The 24,385-nt window shown below is 45.4% G+C and overlaps 1 protein-coding gene across 1 annotated transcript in view; it reads right to left on the bottom strand.

The window, feature by feature from the left end:
- The window catches only part of LOC142445591 (solute carrier family 22 member 6-like), a 46,465-nt gene that overhangs the window by 18,699 nt on the left and 3,381 nt on the right, over nt 1–24,385 (bottom strand). The window contains exons 2-10 of the mRNA XM_075547549.1: nt 21,201–21,304; nt 17,568–17,722; nt 16,268–16,436; nt 15,785–15,908; nt 15,500–15,615; nt 14,845–15,059; nt 14,586–14,694; nt 6,188–6,391; nt 5,763–5,824 (exon numbers count right to left, since the gene is read on the bottom strand). Of these exons, the coding sequence (XP_075403664.1) occupies nt 5,763–5,824; nt 6,188–6,391; nt 14,586–14,694; nt 14,845–15,059; nt 15,500–15,615; nt 15,785–15,908; nt 16,268–16,436; nt 17,568–17,722; nt 21,201–21,304 (1,258 nt within the window). The remainder of the gene's footprint in view (nt 1–5,762; nt 5,825–6,187; nt 6,392–14,585; nt 14,695–14,844; nt 15,060–15,499; nt 15,616–15,784; nt 15,909–16,267; nt 16,437–17,567; nt 17,723–21,200; nt 21,305–24,385) is intronic.

Below are 24,385 nucleotides of genomic sequence, written 5' to 3'. Positions count from 1 at the left end.
TGGTGTGTGTGCATGTGTGTGTATGGGTGTGCCTTTATGACTTCTGCTGTGAAGGCCACTCGGGAGAAAGATGAGGCTTTCTGCTCCCATTCCCATAAAGACGGACAGTCGCGATGAGTCAGAACAGGCTTGATGGCAGTGGGTTCATTCGATCGTTCAGTTAAGTCAACTGTCTGGTGCGAGTGTAGCCTCCTGGCCTCCCCCTCTTAGATGGGTGGTCTTAGGTGTGTCCCTGAACCTTGCTCAGCCGGAGGATGCCTCATAGGCTATTGAACCCAAGATTGCCATGTCTGCTTGTCCTTAGCAAATCCTCAGACATCATTGTCTGTTTTTATTCCCCTCCTCTCAATCAGTTGCCTGCAATGATGTGTGAAATGCTACAGGAGGCAGAAGGCTAGACTGTGTGACTTTTTAATTTTTTTGCAAGTTAAAAAAAATCAAATTTATTTAAAAGAGTTTTTTTAACTAAGAAAAATTGGTTTTCACACCCAAACAAGCACACTTTGAAGGTTTTGGCGAGGCTGAGGTTGTGGGGGTGGGCGTGGGGGGCGGACTGTGGGGCACAGCGATGGGGGAAGGAAAGGGAGGGAAGGAGAGAGAGTGGGAGAGAACAAAGGAGAAGAAAGGGCCACATCCATGGGGGATTGACTAGGATACTGTCACTGCTCCGATGAGATGGGCTGGGTAATGTGTTTTGTATGTTATTTCCTGTGTGTGCTAAACTCCACAAATAAAAGGGGGGGAAGGAGGGGGAGAGAGAGCGAGCTCTCACACCCTTTAGAACCCTCCAGGCTCCTTCATCAGCAGGTCTGCACACTGGTCTGAGTGGTCGTGAAAGGGGGAAAAGGAACATTGAAGCTGATTTCAATGCTTTGGTAGCATAGGGGCTAGTTTCTAACGTAAACGATGACATCATGTCCTTCCTCTTTTTTTTGGAATGAAAATGTTTTCTATGTAGCAAGAGAATGGTTTCGGTGGAAAACGCCTCAAAAAAACCAGCTTCACTAGGGTATACTTGTACTATAAATTGTACATGTTTAAAGCATACGGTTTGGTAAGTTTTCATGTGTATCAACACTCATAAAACAATCACTACAATCAAGACATTGAATGCATCCATAACCTTTAAGGTTTTTTTTCATTCCCTTTGGCAATTCCCCTCTCTCATCTCTCTCTACCCACCCTCATTCCCAAGCAACCACAGATCTGCCTTCGGTCACTATAGGTTATGTGTCAGTCTGGGTGGACTAGAGAAACAAAGCCATAGAAACTCATGAGTGTATGAGAGAGTTTTATATAAAGGGTAATTGTACACTAAGAAAGCATCCCAACCCAGTCCAGTCCAAGCCCATAAGTCTGAAATTAGCCCCTATATCCAATACTGATCTATAAAGTTCTCTTCAGATTCATGAAACACAGGCAATGATGCTGAATGCAGGATGATCACAGGCCAGTGGGTAGAAAGTCTTTGGATCCAGTGGCTGTGTAAGCATCTCAGCACTGGCAGGGATCCATGTGGCTTCTCCAGTACCCAGGGCTGCACCAAGGTAGGTCCCTGTGGCTTCTCAGGAATGTCTTGCAGAGTCAGCCTTGTCAGTAGAGAGTCTCGCAGGGAGTGGGCAGAGAGAGAGAAGTGTCTAGTTTTCCCAAAATTCTCAGGGGAAGGCCATGCCCACAGAGGCCTCATTGGCTCTAACCTGATTGACAGACAAGACTCCACCCCTTCACTCTTAATCCTCTCAAGTCCCAAATTGACACCAGATCATGTAACTATCACAGGTTAGTTTGCATTTTATGGAAATGGAGCCAAGTAATATGTTCTCTCTTTCTCTTTGGTTCGATTTGTTTCACTTAGCATAATTATTTGGGGACTCAACTGTGTGTTGCGTGTATCAGCAATTCATTCCTTTTTATTGACGAGTAGTTTCATTGCACCCTGAGGTGTGTGTGTGTGTGTGTGTACAAAAGGTTCATGAGGCTGACTGCTCACTGAAAGCTGGAGAGTTTAGTCCGCCTGGTGCTTGGGAAGAAAAGTCTGGAGATATTTTTGAAAATCAAACCAAACCCTGAATCATCCATAGAAACCTATCAAACACAATTCTACTTTAACACGCCAGGTCACCGTGAGATGTGGTCAACTTATGACAACTGGAAAATTCATGGTGTGAATATGCTGCCATTTGTTAATACAGTCACCTGTTAAAGGATATATTGGTTGCTTCCATTTTCTTTGTTGTTACAACTAAAATGGCTATCAACATTCTATGTGATTGTGAACTTGTATCTATAGGCCATATAATATATGCTCAATAGATGCTTAAATGTAAAATGATTTATTATTTGGTTGGAATGACTTTCAATAATTTTTAAAATTTTTATTTTATTTTAAAGAAATTACCCAACTGTTCCCCAAATTGGTTGCAAACATTACCTTCTTGCCAGCAGTGTTGAGAGTTCCGATTTCTTGCCCACACTTGAGATAGTCAGTTTTTTCATTTTAGCCATTGGAATGGGTGTTTAGTGGCCTCATTGTGAATTTAACTTTCAGTGGCCTAATGACTGACTAATGACATTAAACACCTTTAACCATGCTTGTCATTCAATAATCTTTGGTAGAGTGTTCCTACCTTTTGCCTGCTCTTGAGAGTCCTTGGTATATTCTGGAACATAAGTCTCTTATTAAATACACTTGTTGCTAAGATGTTCTCCAGTCTGTGGCTTGCCTTTTCATCTTCTTAACAGTCTTTAGAAAAACGGAAAGGTTTCCCTTTGAGGAAGTCCAGTGGATCAATGTGTTCTTTTTATACTTTTGAGGTTGCATCTAAGAAATCTCTGACTAACCCAAAGTCATAAAGATTTCTATCTATGCTTTCTTCAAGAAGCCTTATAATGTTAGGTTTACACTGAGGTCAGTGATCTAGATGGCGGTAATTTTTGTATATATAGTGGAAGATATAGGTCCAAGTTGATTATTGTTTTTAAACACACGGATATTCCAGTCCCATTGGTTGAAAAGGCTATCCCTTTTCCACGATATTGATTTTACTCTTTGCAAGAGAAAAAAAAGTCATCTGTTCATATACACGTGGGTTTATTTCAGGACTTCCTGTTATGTGCATTTGGTCTATTTGCCTATCGCTGCACTGTACTGTTTTTGTTACCATATGGACTGAAGTGCCTTCCCCGCAAATGTGCTGGCATTCTAGCTGATGCACATGTGGAGGAGAGCCCATTTGGGGATTTTTTGTGTGTGTTATGTCAATGAAGACATTCCAGTGTCCTCTTAAATGTCACTTAAGCCCATCACGTTCGAGATATACAGGGAGCTCTTTGGGTGCAGAAGTAAGCAAGGACAAAGGTGGAGATTGTCCTGTGATGCCCCGTGGAGATCACCAAGGAACGGAGAGAGCCAAGGACCTTCCTCCGGAGCTGACACAGAGAGAAAGCCGGCCCCGAGGACTCCTGTCCCCAAGTTAAACTGCTAGCCTTCTAATCAGCAGAAAAGAACTTTCTGTTCCGTAACCACCCCCTTGTGATAGCTCTGGTAATGGCAGTACTGACAGACGGAGACAGTTATTTAGAATAAGGTAGTGTTAGCTCTCCAACTTTTATGTTCCCTTTGTCTGAGTTATTTTGACCATTTTAGGCCCATTGAATTTTCTTACAAATGTTGTACTTGGCTTATCGATGTGTGAGAATGCTCAGTTCACCAAGATTGATTTTTCCATCCCATAGACTAGGTATATGTCTCCATGTATTGAGGTCGTCTTTAGTTGAGCTCAGCAAGGTTTTGCAGTTTCCAGACTACACACCTTTAAGAGCTCTTTTGTCAGATTTAGCTCTAAGTATATTATACTTTTGGATGCTTGTAGGAGTGGTATTGCTTCCGAAAGTTCAAAAGGAAAGCCTGGTGGCGCAGTAGTGGTGGCGCATTGGGCCGCTCACCACAAGGCCAGCAGTTTCAAACCACCAGCGGCTCAGAGAGAGGAAGATGAAGCGTCCCACTGTCATGAGGAGCTACAGGCGGAGAAGCCCACAGAGGCAGCTCTACGACCCTGTTCTTTAAAGTTGTTGTGAGTAAGAATCGACTTGATGGTGGGGACCTTTGAGTGTTTCAATGTCAGTGTCTGGTTGTTTGTTGATAGTATATTGAAATATCACCAAAAGCCACATTGCTCTGCTGCTCAGAAGCCTTGCTAAGCTCACTGCAGCTCTAGCTGCTGTTCTCATCAGTGGCATGGCTTCTTGAACAGAGGGCTGGTGAAAGTCGGGGGGCCCTGCATTTGGGTCAGAGGGGAAAACGCTAATGGCAACTGCACCCTGTGATTATCCACATTTCTTGCATTGAGCCGTCTTGGACATTTTATCTTAACTTGCTATTGTGAACTAGGCGAGGGTTGCCGGAGCGGATCATGATGTTTGTACATAACAGTTTATTAACTTGTACATTGTTCTTTTCCATGAAGTAGTCTTGGGGAGTCTGACCGGGAGAGGGGGGCCCAGGGGGAAGTGTTCTCTGAGAGGTTCCTCCTGCTGGCCTCTGACTGTCATTTTCCCCACCCACCTGCATTCTTTAAAAATGTATGTGTGTGTGTGTGTGTGTGTGTGTGAATTAGGTAAGGTTCACAGACTTGATCATCTGTTTACATCCAATAATTTATGCCCACTTTTGGTCAACCCACCAATTGCAATCCCTCAGTGTGCCACCACTTATCCCACTTCCTCCCTGTGTCTCCTCTCATCTTTCCTCCTTCTCCCCCATCCTCTGACCTTGGGTCAATGGTGCCCTGTTGCTCTTAAGTGGTTGATTCTTCTACTACAAGAATACGTTCAGTTCCAGACCTGAAGAGGAAGGGCCACTGTCTCAACAGTCCCAACTGCCTCTTTCTGACCAGCGAGCCTGGTTTCTTTTACGATTTTGAGTTTTGTTCTGCATTATTCTCCCACTCTATCCAGGGCCTTCTAATGCAGTGGTTCTCCACCTGTGGGTCTCGACCCCTTTGGGGGGGTCAAACGACCCTTTTACAGGGGTCGCCTAAAACCCCCCACATATTTCCTGTCTTAGGAACCAAGACCCCGCTCCTCTATCTGTCTCCAGGTGGGTCTGCCCACAGATGAGTACCCAGCGTGAAGACTGTTCGTTACCCATGCTACACCATGCTTCAAGAGAAAATGTCATTTATTTGTGATTAGAAATAAATATTTCAAACTATATAATTAATATTGTTTTTGTGATGAATCACTATGCTTTAATTATGTTCAATTCATAACGATGGAAACATATCTTGCATATAAGATATTTACATGACAAATCTTAACAGTAGCAAAATGACAGTTATGAAGTAGCAACGAAAATAATTTTATGGTTGGGGGGGGTCACCAGAACAAGAGGAGCTGCATTACAGGGTCGCAGCATGAGGAAGGTTGACAGCTGAGAACCGCTGTTCTCACGGGGTCCTTTTCAGAGCAGTTGGTACTGGTGGCTGGGCACCATCTAGTTCTTCTGGTCTTGGAAGCCAATGTGTGTGGTCTGCTATCGATTCAGAAAATGAATTATTTCCATAGACCTTTTGGTGTTTACTACCCTTCTTTCTTCCAGATAGAGACCAATTGATGGCCGTTAAAAAAGTTTCCTTCTTCTGGTGTGGGAATTTAGGGGGTCCAGGAGTTCCCCCCTCTATCCTCAGGAAAGCTGGCCCCAACGGTCAGCCTGTGGCATTACAAAGCCTCTTCTGAACACTCAGAAGCCACCTCTTTCTTACGCTGAGATCTGAGAGGCACCATCTGCTGCTCCTGTTTCTTCTGCCGAGATTTCTTTTTCCACCTATGCAAGAAGGAGAAAGCGGGGTTCAGGAGCAGATCCGGGGGATTCCTAGGCATTGCCTACTCATTTGATTTCTTTTTAGGTGTTTTTCTCACTCACCTTGCTTTCTGTTCAAATCACCCACTGTCTAAGAATTAGGTGTTCCAAGGAGGATGCCAGGAACTTCAGCCTACCTGGAGAACAGAGCCCTGGCCCACGAGGCAGAAAATATGCTTAGACTCTAGCGTTGGCTCCACCAGGGTCTGACTGGATGAATGACCTTAGTCACTGGTCTCCCCAGGATGTGGTCTTATTAGTCAAGGGGTCTGAACCAAGGGACCGTGAGCTTCCTCCAGCTCTGACGATGGAGGATGAGCAGCCTACCTGTTCTCGATTTCCTGCACTGTGTTGGGCAGTGGTTGGCCCAGGGTCTCTGGGAGGAGGACAGTGATGGAGCTGGCAGCCACAGGTACGGCTCCGTACATAAGTAGAGGAAGGGGTGGGTAGAAGTCGGCTGTCATAGCCAACAGTGGACTTAAGGTGCTGCCTACGTTGGCCAGGATCAGCAGGAGGCTCAGACCCCGCTGCCTGTGGAAGCAAGAGCAATTAGGTGAGGTCAGTGCGCAGTCCAGGTGCCTAAACCCTGCCTGTCGCTTCTTTTCACAGTCATCCCAGGGTCAAAAGCTCGTACGTAACTTGGCTGCAAGGAGATGCTGAGAAGCAATTGGCCTGTCTTATGATTGGCAACCAGTTACCAAGCCATCTAGTGCCCGAAATCCATGCGAAACATCTCACTTTCTATTTGATATTGTTTTAGAGCTTAAAATTCTCAGCTTTCCATTTTGCAGAAGGCTATGGATGGCAGCGAAAGCCACAATCCATCTGGAGAGTACTAGGTGGATTTTAAGCCTCCACCGAATGGTTTTTGACCATTAATCAGGGATGAGATGTCTTGCCCTTGCACAAAGTGCACTGGGAAGTGAATGAACTCCACTTCCGCCTAGCCCGCCCGGGGAAGGAGAGTCTCTGGTAGGGGGCTTACCTGGGTGTGTCCTTGATGGAGATCACAGTACTGGGGGTCAAACAGTTGTGAGTCATGCCCTGTAAATCATACCCTGACTGTCCGGGTTGGAAGAGACCTGGACCAGTCTTGTAAACTCTTCTAACGTAATGTATGTGCCCTTGGTTCTGTTCCTGCTTCTCTCGTTGCACCTGTGACTGTGACATGTTGATGGTTTGGGGACAGTTTTCCCTGTCCTTTTGAATGGAAGTTCTGTATCTCAGCGAATCCTTGGATGTCACTATGAGTTCATGCTCATGGTCTTCCTCATGTTTCTTTGTCTGGCCTTTGTCCCATTTAAAACTTAAAACACGCTCTCCTTAATTTATACTTGAGTTTGGGTCTCTTATGTACCCGAAAACAACATCTTCACTTGGAGGTGTAAACAAGCTAAGTTTTATATGGCCAAGGACCTCTAAGCCTGATCCTCTCTCAGACTTCCCTCGCTTTGCTAAGTGAGGCTAGCAATCATCCACCACCTGAAACTCAGAACAGCAGCAGCAACAAAACCCTCAAACAGAACTCACTGCCATCGAGTCAATTCCAACTCACAGAGACCGTCTGGGACAGAGTACAACTGGCCCTGGGGGTTTTGGAGACTGTCTGGGAGCAGAAAGACTCATCTCTCTCCCTTGGAGCAGCTACTGGTTTTGAACTGCTGACCTTGCAGTGAGTAACCCAGTGAGTAATCCATTATGCCACCAGGGCTCCTGCCCAAAGGAATTATCTAGGAATCATTTTTGATATCTCTTGTTTTCTTATTGTCCCATTTTCAAAAGATAAATACTGATGACCCTTCCTCCCAAATATATTCACAGTCTCTTCACGTATTCCCTTCTCTCCACAGACACTGCCCATCGCGTAACCCCACACCACTGTTCCCTCTTGTCTAGGGGATTACAGTAGCCTAACGCTCTCGTTGTCATTGAGTTAATGCTGACTCAGAGCGGCCCTGTGGGTTTCCAAGATGGTAACTGTTTACAGAAGTACAAAGCCCAGTCTTTCTTCGGAGGAGTTGCTTGTGGTTTCAAACTGCTGACCATGTGGATCATAGTCCCAGGGGTAACCACTATACCACCAGGGCTCCTCCGTACTGTAGCCTAACTAGTCTTCCTACTTCTACTCATGACCTTGGCCCCTGTGTTAGGTAGGGTTCTCTAGAGAACAAAACTAGGACACTTATGATTCTATCTTTCTATCTATCTATTATCTATCTATCTATCTATCTATCTTGATAGGTTTATATAGCAAGAAGGAATGTAACAGCTAATTAGTCCCCACAGCAGTACAGAGGGCTCAGTCCAACTCACTTTTGTGGAACCATTAATATACTGAAGGTCCTTCAACTCACTCAGCTGCTGGTCCAAGATTAAGGCAGCAGACAGCATGGTGGGGCAGCAACAGTCAGTAGTGAGGGAGCATTGTGAAGCAGGCCCCATGGGGTCTCAATCTCTGTCAAGGGATACAGGATGACAGGATCCACCAGAAATGTGGAGAAGCAGGTCTTGGAGGAGCCTCAAGCTCTGACGATGCATGGCAAGGTGACCAGATCCATGGGTTGGCTTGGCCCACAGGTAGTGCAGCACACGGGTGAGATGAAGGAGTAGCTCAAGCAGCAGCACCCTGGTCTGATCACCAGGGAGAAAGAAACTGGCCGTGGAAAGCATTGATCTCAGTCGCCCTCCTATCAAGCTGCGACCTGATTAAACTCTGCCACATGTTCCTAACCATCACAGCTCCCTCTTCCCAGCCTATTCTTCATGTAGAAGCCAAAGGGTTTCTTTTAAAAACCATCACTCACATCATTTCACTCCTGGCTTAAAGCCACACACTGATGTCTCATTGTGTTAGAATGAAATCCCACCACCATGTAAATCCCTTATCTTCTGTCCTGGCATTTTATTTCTACCTTCCAGCCTTCAGACTTGCTGTTAACACTTGATCGTAACTGAGAGTTTTGTCTGATTATCTGATTTCCCCAATCATCTAAACAAACTTCCCAGTTTCTTTCCCCTCCCTCCTGCATCAATTAGAGCTGATTTAGTTAATTATACTCCCTCGTTTATTACAGAAACCCTGATGCCATCGTGGGGCATGCACTGAATTGCTAACCACCAGTTGCTCCCTATCAACCTGATGACAGTCTGGTGTCTTGAGTTTGAGTTCAGGACACTTGGCAATTGTTCTTACAAGCCCCTCTTTGCCTGCCTAGATTATTTATCCCCCTTTATCATATAGGTCACTCTGAGTTTCCATCAGCTCGATGACAGTGGGTTGACTCATGATCACCTATCTGTGTCAGGTTGCAAGTGTAAGCTATAAGCTTTTCAATGGTGATTAAAAAAATAATTTGGAATAGATGACCAAGCTCTTCTTCCAAGGCATCTCTGGACCAATTTGAACTTGCAACTTTTCAATTAGCAGCTGACATCTTGTTTGATGTAATCAAAGCAATAACACTGCCCTATATCAATGTCACATCTTTATCGCTCTGTCATTTATACTTATATCCATGTTAATATCTGTCTGTCTCCAGTTCTGTTTGTCTTCTTTTACCCCAAATAGCACACTGCTTCTGTTGCTGTGACTTTGTCATGTATCTTTTTTTTTTTTTTGCTCGGCTCCTGCCTGCGCCACGGCCTGCCCTGCCGTGGGAACTCTTTTGTCATGTATCTTAAGAGATGCTTCAGCAAGTCTCTACCCTCTCTCTGCTCTCTACGGTTTCAAAATTGAGTTAGCAGTCGCGGTTCTTTGTTCTTTCTTATACACTTTGGAGTGACGAACAATAATCTCATTGAAATTCTGACTAGGATTGAATGGGATTTCTAGAAACCATGTTAGGGGAGATTGACAGCGTTAGACTATTATGTCATTGTAAACACGCATGTGATGAGGCTCTTCCTTGACTTGGATGACCCCTATGACCTTAAAAGAGTTTGGAAGGGGGGAGCGGGGAGGGAGGGAGAGGGGGAAAAAGAAAGGAAAATGAACTGATTCCAGGAACCCAAGTGGAAGGCGAATTTTGAGACTGACAAGGGCAACGAAGGTATAAGGTTGTTTTACTCAACTGATGTATGTATGGATTGTGATAAGAGTGTATGAGCCCCAATAAAATGATTTATTAAATTAAAAAAAAGAGTTTTGAAACATTTCTCCCATGTTACTTTTTGGTGCTATTAATTCCCTAATAAAATACCACTTGTGGCGTTTTCCTGAATGGTATCTCAATTTTTGAAATGATATAGTTGGCTAGTTATTGAAAATTTAGTGATTTGATTTTGTAGTCAGCATCCTTATTTGATTGTGTATTGCTTTTACTAGTTTGTCTAGGTAGATGATTATAGTTTCTTTAAATACTATTTTAAGGAATCATTTTATTGGGGGCTCGTACAATTCTTATCACACTCCATCCATCCGTCCATCCATAGTGTCAAGCACATTTGTACATTTGTTGCCATCATCATTCTCAAAACATTTGCCTTCTACTTGAGCCCTTAAGATCTGCTGCTCATTTCCCCCCTCCCTCCCCACTCCTCATGAACCCTTCATAATTCATAAATTATTATTATTTTGTCTCTTTAAATACTATTAAAAACTCTCCTTTATTACAAAAAATTTCCCTTTATTACAAAAAATTCTCGTTAATTCTAACACTTCTTATTTCTTTTTATTTCTCTGCTGTTGATGCTGATCTTGAAGGGACTACATATGAATGTTTCCATTAAGTTTAGTGTTTGCTTTGGAGTTCAGGTGTCCTGCTTACCTCTCTGGAATCTCATTTTCCTTAGGATAATTGGCTTAGATTTTCCTTACTGTCTCTCCAGCTCTTTGGTGGATGTTTGTTAGTTTCAGTGATAGGATCAGTCTAGTTTCCCATGAATGGGAATAGAAGTCCTTTAAAATGTATTTCATAATTTGATATTTCATAATAATGTAATTCATTATCGAGAGTAATATTTTTCTGTGAATTTTTGGTAGATATTTTATATCAAGTTAAGCTTCTTCTACTCCTGCTTACTAAGTATGTTTTGAATGGACATTGACTTTTATTAAATGATTTTCCTGGTTGACTGGAGTAGTAATTAACTATGTGGAATATTAGCATGTTTTCTAATTTTAAAGCCGTCTTCCATCAAAATGGGCATTAGAAGAGACTCAAACTTGCTCTTAAACATAGAAAAGTTAAAGGGAATGAATCAGATGATAAGGTAAAAGAGCCAGACAGAAGATTTCCAAGGGCACCTTGGGGAAACAAACTAAAGTAGATGTCATAAGCATGTATATAGATATATCATTATAGTATAATGAATGTGTAAAGGCCAGTTGTTATAAAAGCGAACGAGAAGAACATTTCTTAGGCTGAAGGAACTGAAGAAGAGGAAGAGGAAGAAGAGGAAGAAGAAAGTCTCAAGATGTCATACTGAAGGATTCTATGGACAAAATATTGAATGACACCAATCCCAACTCGTCTATTGCCATCGAGCCGACTCTGACTCATCAGAGACCCTAGGAAACAGAGCAGAACGGCCCCTGTGTGTTTCCGAGACTCCATCTTTACAGGAGCACGAAGCCTCATCTCTTTGCTCCAGGTGCTTGGTGGTTTCCAAACACCGACCTTGCGGTTAGGAGCTCGATACGTACTTGAATGACACGGGAGCCATCAAAAGAAGAGAGACAGTAAAAAGGAGAATTTGGTTAACAACCAGCTATTTCAGGAAGTTTCATATAATCACGAACTAATGGCAATGAAGGAAGAAATCCAGGGTGCGCTGAAGGCACTGGTGAAAAATAAGGCTGCAGGAATTGAGCACGTGCCAATTAAGATGTTTTAACACACAAATGTTGGAGGCACTCGCGTACCTGTGCAAAGGGATTTGTAAGACACTACCTGACAAACTGATCGGAAAAGACCCATATTTGTGGCTATTACAAAGAAAGGTGACTCAACAGAATGTCGGTATATTCAAACAATATCATTAATGTAACTTGCAAGGAAAATTTGCTGGAGATGATTCCAAATCAGTTTGCAGGAGCACGTTGATAGGGAACTGCCAGAAATTCAAGGCACATTTAGAAGTGGACATGGAGTGAGAGATAGCATTGCTGATGTTCCATGAACGTTGACTTGAAAACTGAAAATACCAGAAAGATGCTTATGTGTGCTTTATTGCATGTGCAAAGGCCCTTGACTGTGTGGGTCATAACGGATTGTGAGTAATATTGCAAAGGATGAGAATTCCAGAACAATTAGTAGCAGGCGTGCAGACCTGCCCATGGACCAAGAGGGAGTTGTTCAACCAGAACAAGGGGATGCTGGGTAGCTTTAAATCATTAAAGGTGCATCCCGGTTGAATCCTTTCACCAGACCCATTCAATCTCTCTGCAGAGAAAGTAAGCAGAGACGCTGGACTGTCTGAAGAATCTGGCAACAGGATTGAAGGAAGCCTCATTAACTTTATGCAGTTATATGCAGATGATATGACCTAGTTGGATGAAAGCGAATACTTGAAGCACTTTCTGGTAAAGATTAAAAAAAAATGCAACCTTCCGTATGGATGACACCTCAACAGAGAGTCCACATGAATGAGTGGACTAACGAGCCAGATGATGATACGCGGGGGAAAGATTGGAGTTGTCAAGGATTTCAATTCACTTAGATTCACAATCAAAACCCATGGAAATAGCAGTCAAGACATCAAATGACGTAATGCACGGGGCAAATCTGCTGCAGAAGACTCCTAGTGCTAACGAGTAAAGATACCACTTTGATGAGAGAATGTCCCTGACTCAAGCCATGGTCTATTAATTGCCTTTTACATCTGCCAAAGCTGACAAAGGATAACAAAGATCAAAGAAGAATTGATGTGTGAGACATAAGAAGACTTTGCCCCAGCTTTGTCTCCCCCAAAGATAAGCCAAATATTAGAGGCTGTTTTGCCAGCACATGGTGGGAGGTCAGATGGTTAGAGATATTCTCCCTGAAGGCATCTAGTCCACTGTAGGTGGGGTTCACTGCCCTACTGATAACGGTTTCCATGGAGAGCCAGAGAACAGGTTGAACCTGCTCGGTGACATCCAAAGTTAGGCCTCCATCCTGAATCTGGGATCCGCCCATCTTGTCACATGTGTGTCCCCAATCCCTCTCCTTCCTATTGCGTGTATACCCCTAGATTGTCCTCCCCTTGTATTACCTGTAGTACAACCCCTCCCTGTGACTTATGTCTTTACCTGTAATTAGGGGGCTTGCACCCCCCTCAAAGATATATAAGCCTGGGTTAGCAATAAAGAGCTCTCTCCCCTGGTTCCCGATCCATCCCCCCCTGGGTCTCTTCTGGTCCTCTCTCCCCCTCCCTCCCCTGTTCCCTCTCCCCTTATCCTCTTTCCCCTCCCCCTCTCCTGCTCTCTCTCCCCTGCCTGGTACCAGGAAGAGGAGCTGAGGGGAGCATGCTACCATGGAATGTGTCTGACTTCTTTATTTCAGTCTTTCTTCTATCTCTCCTTATTCTTTATGACTTTATTATAATCCATCTCTATATATTTTAACGGTACAATTGCGCCTATCGAACCCACGATTAGTTGTGGGGGGCTGGCCTTGCCCCACAGTGATGCATTTGAATTATGGTGTTGGTGAAAGACACTGGGCACCAACAGTCCAAACGAGCCTGCTTTGGAAGAAGCAGAGCCAGAGTGCTCTCAAGGAGGAGGGTGAGACTTGGTCTTCTGTACCGTGAACATGGCATCAGGGGGGGAACAGCCCCTGAAGAAGGGCACCGTGCTTGGCAAAATAGAGGAGCAATGAAAAGAAAAAGGTTGTAGGCAAATTGGATCCCCACAGTGGCTGCGACCATAGGCTCAAACGTAAGGATGGTTGAGAGGATGGCGCAGGAGAGGGCTGCTAGGAGGTGGAACCGATGTGACCGCACTTCACAGCAGCAACAAGCAAACTTCTACTTCCTTCTAGGACTATTTTTTCTATATTACTTTTCTGTAAGCATGTGTCCATTTCATCTAGCAGTGTGATTACCACCATAAACATGCTCCTGGATTTCTTATATCTTCCTAATCTCCCTAGATCTAGAATTTTGCTTCTTTACAATTCCTAATACTACTTGTGTTTTCAATCTGTCGTCTTGATTTTTAGCAGGGATTTATCTATTCCATGGATATTTTCAAAGTTTTTTTTTTACTTTGCCAAATATCATTTTTTGCTTCAATTTAATTGATTTTTGCAACAATGATTGCAATTATCTTTGTTTTCCAGGGACGTAAGCATTTGGCTCAGACAGTTTGTCTCTAGAGTCATGTTTTAGTCATTACACTTTTACATCTTAAAAATATTTTTGACTCATTAATATTTTTACCTGTTTTTTTTCTAGTTGCTACTTTCCTGTTATATCTCCTCCCATCTCCCATGCAGTATACATTTTCATGCACTAACATTTTAAAGGAGTCTTGTAAAGAGTACAAACATAAAAAATGCACTTGAGATATCTCTGTCTCTTAGCTGGCAAATTTAATCACTTTATATTTATTGTGGTCACTGACATAATTGGCCTTATTTATTCCATCTTTTTGTCCTGCTTTCTGTATGTTTTTGCTTTCCTTCCTTCGCCTTAAAAAAATATAATGTATGGACTTTTGAGTGCTTTCTGTCTGGAAGGGTTCTGGGCGAGACAGCATCTGATGATTTGGTTCAGGACGCCTCCCCCAAACCTCACTCACCGCATGACTGTGGGGTACAGCTCCCCTATGTAAATGAGGAGACTGTTGAAGGACGCAGCTATGCAGCCTTTCCCTAACACGGCCAACAGGACGCGGAGGAACAATTGATCTGGAATGGAATGGACATGGTGAGAGTTCGGAGACAGGCTTTGAGAGGTCTTGGGCCTTCTCCACCCTCCGTGTTCTGGGATTTGGGTCAATCATGGGACGAGGTCTGGGCAAGAAGGAGGGCAGGAGAAAGGATGGGACGTGTGCTCACCAAGGGGTACCAGTGCACAGGCCATTATGCAGATTCCTGACACCACCATCGTGCCCATTTGGTTAAGCCTTCGACCCAGTGATTTGGTGGTCCAGAAGCTCAAGAAATAGAAAGGCAGGTCCACAATTCCAAAGAAGACCTGGATCAGGTAGATATTCATTCCCAAACTTTGCAGGCTCAGTACTATGCCAAAGAAGCTGAAGAAGATTGTGACGCTGGGGCAGTAGAAGAGAAGACAGCCTCTGGGTACAGCCATGTCACAGCTGCATAGCAAGTACTGCTGACAAATTCTCCAGCCTCTGTTCAGTCCCCTGTGAGTGGCTTATTTATTTACTTTAAACCTTTCAGTTGTCCACCAGAAAACCATCCCTTCATTCTGAAAGAGAGACTACTATCGATTGGATTTTAGACGACATTTCGAAGTTACCCAGCAGAAGAATTTAGCAACAGGCCCCCTTCCCTCCCCTGTTTTGCTTTCAGAGACCCCCTTTTGATAGGTGCGGGCTTTGGTTAGCTGATCGGTGTGGGGGGGAGGGGGTGTTTAACGGTAGGAGTTTTGATCACGCTACTCTCCTTCCTTCCCAGCCTGTCCTGTTTTTACAGTCTGTTGATCAGCTGATGGGTTTGCTGATTTGCCTGAATTGGATGGACTTACCACAGTGGCAAAAGGCAAAGAGAGAGGCGGCGAATGGCAGGGCAGCACAGCAGCTGAAACATCGAAGCCTGGCCTCGGCTCATGGGCAGATCTTTCTGTAAGCTGGCCTGGAGCACCTGCCGAGGTAGGCAAAGCCCAGGGCCTAGAACTTCTCTGGGAACTCTCCCATCCATCCCTGCCCTAGAAATCACCAGGTACTCTGGTTTGTGGGATGTGGGTGAGGTCGAGAAAGCCTGGTGGTGGTGGTGGTGGTGGGGCATCATGGGAGGTCTCAGGGAGTCTCACCTCCACATTCAGCTTGGCTCCCTCTTCCTGTTTCCCATTGATCTGTGCCACTTTTTGGAGGGTCTTCAGAGCCAGGTCCAGTTTTCCAGAGGTGGTGAGCCAGAGGGCAGACTCAATGAAGAATCTGTTGGTGGAAGGTGGGTTGGATTTCACTTGGATTAATAGGGAGAGAGAGGGAGACTTGAGGCTCTCAAGAGAAGTGCAGATCAGTACAGAAAGGTACGTTGGAAGTCTGGAAAGTATTCTAGGCTGGGAGTTGGGAATTTTGGACTCTACACCCAGGAGCGCTGCTGCTTTCTTAGGGCATCTGAGACAGTCCCACCCCTTTCTGGACCACGTCTTCTTCACCTATCAACCTGGGCGTTGGTTCCTTCTGCTTCTATCTTCTCTGATACTGGGGGGAAGGTTGGAAGTACCATAGGAGGTGCAGTGCTCATCTATGACTTACTATAAATCCGCTACCCGCCATCAGAGCCCACGTACCTGGAGCAGATGAAGGAGCCAAAGAAGGGCAGGGAGACCATCAGTTGCAGGTGGCGCCACTGGGGGATGGCATAAGCCCCACCAGCTAGAACAAGCTGGCCCAGGCTGGGGAAAAGTCCTATTAGGAGGCCCAGAACTGGCCGGGCATGGATTGGTAACCACTCCAGGCCTGAGGAGAAGAGAAGAGTCGAGTTCAGGTAGAAGTTAGTACTTGTGTAGTTTGTTTGATCGTGGCGGGGAGAAGCTACTTCCAGGATAGAAGAACCTCATCACGGGGCAGAAGAGCATCTTCCTCTAGGTGGGGAGCTTTCGTTCTAGGTAACTCAGAAGGCAAGGATCATGTGACCACAGACAGTTTTGGTGTGTGTGTGTGTGTGTGTGTGTGTGTTGTTTCAATGAGCAAGGAATCAGTCAGAAGGCTCCAAAATCCCAGATAGGCTCTTATTCAATGTCTCCAACCCCAATGTTCTGATTTTGTTTCCCTCAATCTCTTTTACCTGTTTATAGCCACTCCCTAAACTTTCCCCAACTCATTTTAATTTAGCAACTATCAAAGATCGACCACTGTGTTACGTCCTTGCTTGGACTGAGGAAAACAGATGAGCGAGTTTCAGGCCATCTAACTCCTTTTCCACTTTCTCCCTTGGTCCACACTTGCTAGCCCTTGGCCCTTGTAGATTTGATTCCTTCTGTCGAGGACTGTGCTCCGACACCATATCCCTCTCTTTCCCTGCCTCTCACTATCTTTGAGTTCTGAGCTTTTATGTCATAAGTGACATCTGGGGGACTTTTTGGAGGGCTCTGAAATAATGACCGAACACCCCATTTTGTAGCTCCTATAATTCCCAGAACGGTCCTCAGCCCCAATTATAGCACATAAGTAGATTGCTAACGTTGTGAGGTTATGGCAGTGTCCTTGGTCACTTCTGGGTTCTTAGTTCAGGGTCCGACACAAAGGAAGGTCTGGAAAGTTCGTTGGATAAATGAAGGTTGAATTAAAAGTTCAGAGTTTGACCTCTGTAAGCAACCCAGTTCAGTGTCTGCCAAGTGTGTTCTATTCTCAGAGATTCCTAAATATCGGGGGGTGGGGGGGAGGTGGTGGTGAATTGCCACCTCCCCAAAGCCAGAACAACCAAATAGACCATGTTTTTGAGTTCTTTTTGCCCTGGTAACGAGCCATATTCCAGGAAAGGACTTGACAGGTGGGTATACGGGGACAGGCAGACTCAGCTTCCTCCTCAGGGAAAGAGCTGAGGTCTATGATGCAGCATGAGCCTCACCCTCCCAGAGCCCCTCTCACTCAGCGTTAGGGAGTTGCAGTTGATGCCATTCACAGCCATGGCGCAGAGGAAGCGGCAAACACAGTAGGTTGGGAAGTTGGGTGCCAAGGCAGCACAAGAGCCGGCTACTGCTAATTGCAGGTAGGCCCAGCTCAGCAGCTTCTGGCGGCCCAGCCTATGGGGGGAGAGGGAAGATGGATTTAGAACACATTTCTTCTTTCCCCGCCTCTGGGTCCCTAGCTGTTGTGTCACTGGTGCTCTGGGATAGCTGACAAATATCTGTGAGGTTGATGTGATCATGAGGTAGGTGTTGAGAGGCTAAGCAGAGACAAGAGGAAGACTGGGAGCTAGGGGTCCTGAGTCTTTGGAGCCTTGTTGGGTTGCTGCTGTCCAGGGTCCTGATAGAACCTAGTAAACTGAAGTCAACCAGTTGCTACTAAGTGGATTCCAACTCCCGGCAATCTCATGTGTCCGTAGGGTTTTCAGTTGCTGGTTTTGGAGGCAGATTGCCAAACCTTCCTTCCAAGGCACTTCTGGGTGGACTCTAATCTCCAACCCTCTGACTGGCAGGCCAAGTCCATGAGCTATTTTCACGTCTAAGAGAAGTTTTCCATGGAAAACACCCCTCTCACGTGTCTTGATGCTCTCGCCCTCTCATTAGAATCACAGGGTCACGCTGAAGATGACCCAGATGACTGGGGTTTGCTGACTATCTGGGAATCCGATGTTTGACAGTCTCTCCTGTTTCAGGAATTGCCACCCTGGGTGGAGGTGAATTCTGCAATTGACTGATGGTGATACGCCTGTCAAACTTTTCAAGAGTCAGTCTCAGGCTGCGCTCTTTTATTTCTCTTTTGAGGACAATGTTCCAAGGCAGTTGTGACGATGGTTTATACTTGACACCGAAGATCGCTGCCCTGGTGCATGCCTGACCTTCAACCACTTTTCGAATGCTTGAAATTTTATTCCATGGGAGGCACACCCCTACGTCCCACCCTATGATTTTCTTTTTAAAATTGTGTTTGGCCTGAAAGATGGTTAAGGTCAGGGTGACAAGCATTGAGTTCCAGCTCAAAAGCCCTCATTCTCGAATTGAGCCCTCGACAGACCCTGGGGACTTGTGGCCACCACCTCTCTTTTCTTCAGTAGGAAAACCAAGACCAAGAGTGGGGAAGTGACATAATCTACTGTCAACTTGAGGAAGGGGCGGAGTCTAGCTTGTCAATCAGGTCGCAGCTTGATGACCTCATTTGGAGGCGCCATGGAGATAAATAGTTCACTGGCGGCCAGATACACTCTCTCGGCTACATGTTGTTGTTGACAAGCCACATGGAGCTATGCTGATGGAACCAGAGTCCTGGAGCTGGAGGAGCCACGTGAGACCCCTGCCAGCGCTGAGATGCTTACACCGCCACTGGATCCACAAGACTTTCCACCTACTGGCCTGTGATCTTTCTGCACTCTGTGTCATTGCATGTGCTGTGTGAGTCTGAAGAGGAATTTACAGACTGGTATCAGACATATGGGCTACTATTGGACTTGTGGACTTGATCTGGACTGGGCTGAGATGTTTTCTTAATATACAATTGCTCTTTGATAGAAAGCTCTTTCTTATACACATGTGAGTGTCTCCCTGCATTTGTTTCTCTAGCCAACCTGGACTAACACAACGAGCATGCTGTGTGACATGCTTGTAGACATGTAGCAAAAAGCACATCTGAACCCTTGGCTAAGTGAATGACACGACCTATTCATAGTGGCTGCACATTGGTCTGCTGACTGTAAGGTCAGCAGCTCGAAACCACCAGCCAGTTCTGCAGGGGAAGGATGAGGCTTTCTACTGCTGTGAAGATTTGCAGGCTCAGAGATTCCCAGGGGCAGTTCTAGCCTGCCCATAGAGTGAATGCAAGTCAGCGTTGACTTGATGGCAGTGATATCGGTGCTTCTGGGATGATTGATAATATTCTCTAACATAAAATGACAATGATGTCTCTAAGGAGAACCAGAGGCATATATAAACCATAGATGCATGAATATATTTTGGGCTTGCACTTAATTCTGGTTCCAATATAAGAACAGTTAGTTCTCATGACGTGGCTCTGCTGGATGGATGAAGAGATGACTGAAGATATGGGTGCTATAGGAAAGTGTTGGGAAAAAACTAGGTGGTGCTTGTCTAGCAGAAAGAATAGCATCTGGGGTCTTAAAGGCTTGTTTTCAGACAAGCAGCCATCTATCTAAGTGAGGCATCAACTAAGCCCACGTGGAAGAAGCGCACCAGCGGCGTGCTCCAAAGATTGCAAACAACATAATCCAAATCTGAAGAGGTAAGTGGCCTCAGAGCTTAACTTGTGAACTCCTGGTTTGCAAAAAAGGTTATGAATGAGAGTGGAAACCCCGAATCCATTTCCAGGATCCACCCGTGGATTCAGCCCCCAGTGAATGCCCTCAGATCATAGTTGAGGGGCGGGAATACGCCTATTATCAGACACGGAGCATTGTAAAGTCAACTACGTCAGACATAGGTAGGTCAAAATGTAAAGCCTGATCATTTTATCTCCCCTGAGACCCATTTGAATGCTTTAAAAAAACTGAAGGAGAAACCCCCCTGGATTAAGCCCCTGGGCAGTCCCCCTCTGACCATGGACCGGGGGTGAGTGGCCTTGCTCATATGCAGGACGCACTGGAAAGCGGATTGTTGTAAAAGCAGAGAGGTCGACATTTTGCACCCTCTCTGTTGATTTTCCTTGTGGCCCGTTGGCATTTGTTTTAGTTTTTAATACTTTGTTTGATGGAAACTTTGTATATGTTTGACTTTGTTGTTTGTGTTGCCCCCCCACCCCGTTGTTTGTTTTTAAAGGGTTTTCTGCATATAAAATCCAGAGTAGGTAAATCTACAGGAGCAGTGACTGGATCAATGACTCCTTGGGGGCAGGGCAGGGGAGGTTGGGGGGAAATGGGGAATGAATGATGCTGAGTACAAGACTGAAGACAATGTTCTAAAAGGGATTGTGGGGATCACGGTGCAGCTCCTATTGATGCCATCGTTGAATGGTTTGTCAGGTGAGTGATATGCCGATAAACCGGTTGGACGATAGGGCACATCTAAGACTGTTCCCAGTTCCGACTGAGTCTGACATCTATGTTTGCTTCGATGACACCCATACGTCATGCACAAAGCAGAGGTGGTGGAAAGATACTTCTTCAGGGAGTCAGAAACCATGGGTTATAAATGACAAAAGTAGTGAATTATTATTGAAATTTAAACAATGCAGTAATAAAGAAGGAAACGTTTTTTTAAAAAAAAAATCCCCCTTCCAATTCTGCACCTCATAATTAACAGTGAATAGCTTTCCTGGGCTATTTCTAGACCATTTGGACAAGTTATTTAGCATCCTTGAACATCAGTTCCTTCCGCGGGGAAATGCGCTTGAGTCCCATTGGTGTATCCCTCACAAGGCGTGCTGAGTAACTGAAACGAGGAGGCATGGCAGGTACTGAGGGACTATGGAGTGATCCCGACAAGCTTCCCAGACACGGTTAGGCTCTAATGGATCAGTCTTCTGTTTCCCCCTGGCCTCTCATGAACATCAGCCTCCCATCCATGGCCAGCCTGGTGTGCCCACGCCTTTGTTCCTCGATCCGACACTCACCTGTCTGCCAAGATCCCCAAAACCAGGTTTCCGATCGCCAACCCTGCCATGTATATGGCCTGACTCAGCTGGGGCAAGTGCTTGTGTGTGCATACCAGGTCCCACTGTGAGGAAGGAAGAACAGGGGTGAAGGAGAGCTAGGTTTGGCCCCCCTGAAGCCCCACTCCTGCTCTCCCAGTGAGAATGAGGGTCCTCGACTGGAACCAGCACCCGCCCCCCACCCCCAGTTACTGACTCTTGCATCACCTTCTCCTAGAAAGAATTATTCAAGTTATTTCAGACCATGAAGAAGGTACATTTTGGGTCTCGATTCCTCCCTTCTCTGAGCACCAACCCTTCACCCTAATCTCGTCTTACCCTATGGGCCTGTCTCTGGCTGGTCACAACCGACTGACTGTAGAAGACTGGGGCTGGACTGAGCTATTGAGATCGTCTTAGATAAGATCTTGGCAGTGCGACGCAGAGAAAGAGGACTCGTAAGGACATTGAAAGTGGAGGTAAAAGTGGAGTTGAGGAAACGGTCAGGAGCTAACACAAACAGGACACACGGGACACACAATGATACACAGCTCAAGCAGATGCTGGCCAGGAGCTGAGACGTGGAAGGACAAGAAGCAAGAGGGTGTGGAAGTCAAAGGCGGGCCAAGAGAGCCAGATCTCGGTGTGGCCTAGTCATGACACTGAAGCTAGATTAGAAACTGGTCAATGGCTGCTGAATCCTAAGGAAGAATCGTTGCCTCTGATCTGTTCCAGGGCAACTGTGACCTGCAGACGCTATGGTTGCCTGGAGCTGGTATCACTTAGAGTGCTGGTTAGGGTTCTTTGGTACCGGAACCCCCCTAAGGAGAAAATATTTCTGTTAGCTTCGAGGAGAGGTTATTCAACGTTGTCATTATCGAGTGCCATTGAATTGATTCCTATGGTTAACGACCCCATGGGACACACTACAGTGGTTCTCAACCTAATACTGCGACCCTTTCATACAGTTCCTCATGTGGTGGTGAGCCCCCCCAACCATAAAATTATTTTCGTTGCTACTTCATCACTGTCATTTTGCTACTGTGATGAATTGGATGACCCTGTGAGAGGGTTGTTCGACTCCCAAAGGGGTCACGACCCACAGGTTGAGAACCACTGGACTAGAATGACCTCATAGGAGTTTTTGGCTATAACATGTATATATACACATATATATTGCTGCAAATATATATTATACATAACATATAATATAACGTAATATAAAATTGCAGTCTAATTAATTTTGTTGTTGAATATACACAACAGAAGAGACACCAATTTAAAAAATTCTGTGCGTCAGTGACATTGATGATTTTCTTCCGCTCTTCAGGATCCTCACCCTCCTGTCTGAGTTGTCGCTCTTCTCTTCGTGCAAACACTCCGCCCGCTAAGGTTCTGTGGAGGTTAGCTGTGAGTCACCTCGAACCTGTATGACGATCGGGGTGGGGTCCAACATATCGATCAGATCACAGCTTGATGATGGCTCCTTGGGGATGTGGCCTTTTTAATAAAACAGACACGGGGCACTTCGTTCTCTCTCTTGTGCTTTGTCTTCCTGTTTTTGCTGGGCTCTGGGTTTGCCTCCATGCATGGCCCCATGTGGGCCCCAGACCTTGGGAAGGTCAGGGTCCTGCCATGTGCTCCAGACCTTGGACCCACCACTCGGTACCTCCTTGCCTGTGATCTCCCTGCTTCTGTTTCACATCCATCCATTGTGTAAAGTATATTTGTTGCCCTCCATCATTCTCAAAATGCTTTCTACTTAAGCCCCTGGCATCAGCTCCTCATTCCCCCCCCCCACCGCCGCTCTCCCCTCTCTCATGAACCCTTGATAATTTATTACTATTTTCTCATGTCTTACACTGTCCAACATCTCCCTTCACCCACTTTGCTGTTGTTAGTCCCCCAGGGAGGAGGTTATGTGTAGATCCTTGTAATTGGTTCCCCCTTTCTACCACACCTCCCCTCCACCCTCCCGGTATCACCACTCTCAGCACTGGTCCTGAAGGGATCATCCGACCTGGATTCCCTGTGTTTCCAGTTCCTACCTGTACCAGAGTACATCCTCTGGTCTAGCCAGACTTGTAAGGTAGAATTAGGATCATGATAGTGGTCGGGGAGGGGCAGGGAGGAAGTTGTATGTTTCATCATTGCTACATCACACCCTGACTGGCTCATCTCCTCCCTGAGCCTTCTGTAAGGGGATGTCCAGTTGCCTACAGATTGGCTTTGGGTCCCCACTACACACTCCTCCTCATTCACAATGATATGATTTTTTGTTTGGGGTCTTTGATGCCTGATACCTGATCTTTTCGACACCTCATGATCACACAGGCTGGTGTGTGTCTTCCATGTGGGCTTTCATGCTCCTGAGCTCGACGGCCGCTTGTTCACAAAGCTCCATCTTATATATACACGAGTGCCACTGGTTTTGTGTCTCTAGACCAGCGGTTCTCAACCTGTGCGTCGCGACCCCTATGGGGGTTGAATGACCCTTTCACAGGGGTCGCCTGATTCATAACAGTAGCAAAGTGACAGTGATGGAGCAGCAACGAAAATAATTGTATGGTTGGGGGGGGGGGGGAGATCACCACAACATGAACTGTCTGAAAGGGTGGCGGCTTTAGGAAGGTTGAACCTAATACAGGTTCTTATATGATTTTTTATTTGATTCCATATAGACAGACCTCAAAAGAGCACCATGTTCCACGCAGATACATCTTACGAGTTAAAATAAATGATTGTTTGTCTTTAAGAAGACTTCAGGGACAAGGGCACATGAGGGAGTGGGGAGCGGGGAGGGAGGGGAAAAAAAAAGAGGACCAGATGCAAAGGGCTTACGTGGAGAGCAAATGCTTTGAGAATGATTGGGGCAGGGAATGTATGGATGTGCTTTATACAATTGATGTATGTATATGTAAGGATTGGGATAAGAGTTGTATGAGTCCCTAATAAAATGTAAAAAAAGAAAAGAGGAGAAAAAAAAGAAAATGATTAGGGCAAAGAATGTACAGATGTGCTTTATACAATTGATGTAAGTATATGTATGGACTGTGATAAGAGTTGTATGAGCCCCTAATAAATTGTTTTTTAAAAAAAGGAAAAAAAACCCCCAAAACCAACCAACAAACAAAAAAACATTGGGAGGAAGTAGGATAAGTGATGTT

The sequence above is a fragment of the Tenrec ecaudatus genome, chromosome 4 (genome assembly GCF_050624435.1).
Source record: "Tenrec ecaudatus isolate mTenEca1 chromosome 4, mTenEca1.hap1, whole genome shotgun sequence".
Lineage (NCBI taxonomy): Eukaryota > Metazoa > Chordata > Mammalia > Afrosoricida > Tenrecidae > Tenrec > Tenrec ecaudatus.
Note: the sequence above shows the minus strand (reverse complement) of the source record. Positions and strands in the feature narration are given on the sequence as shown.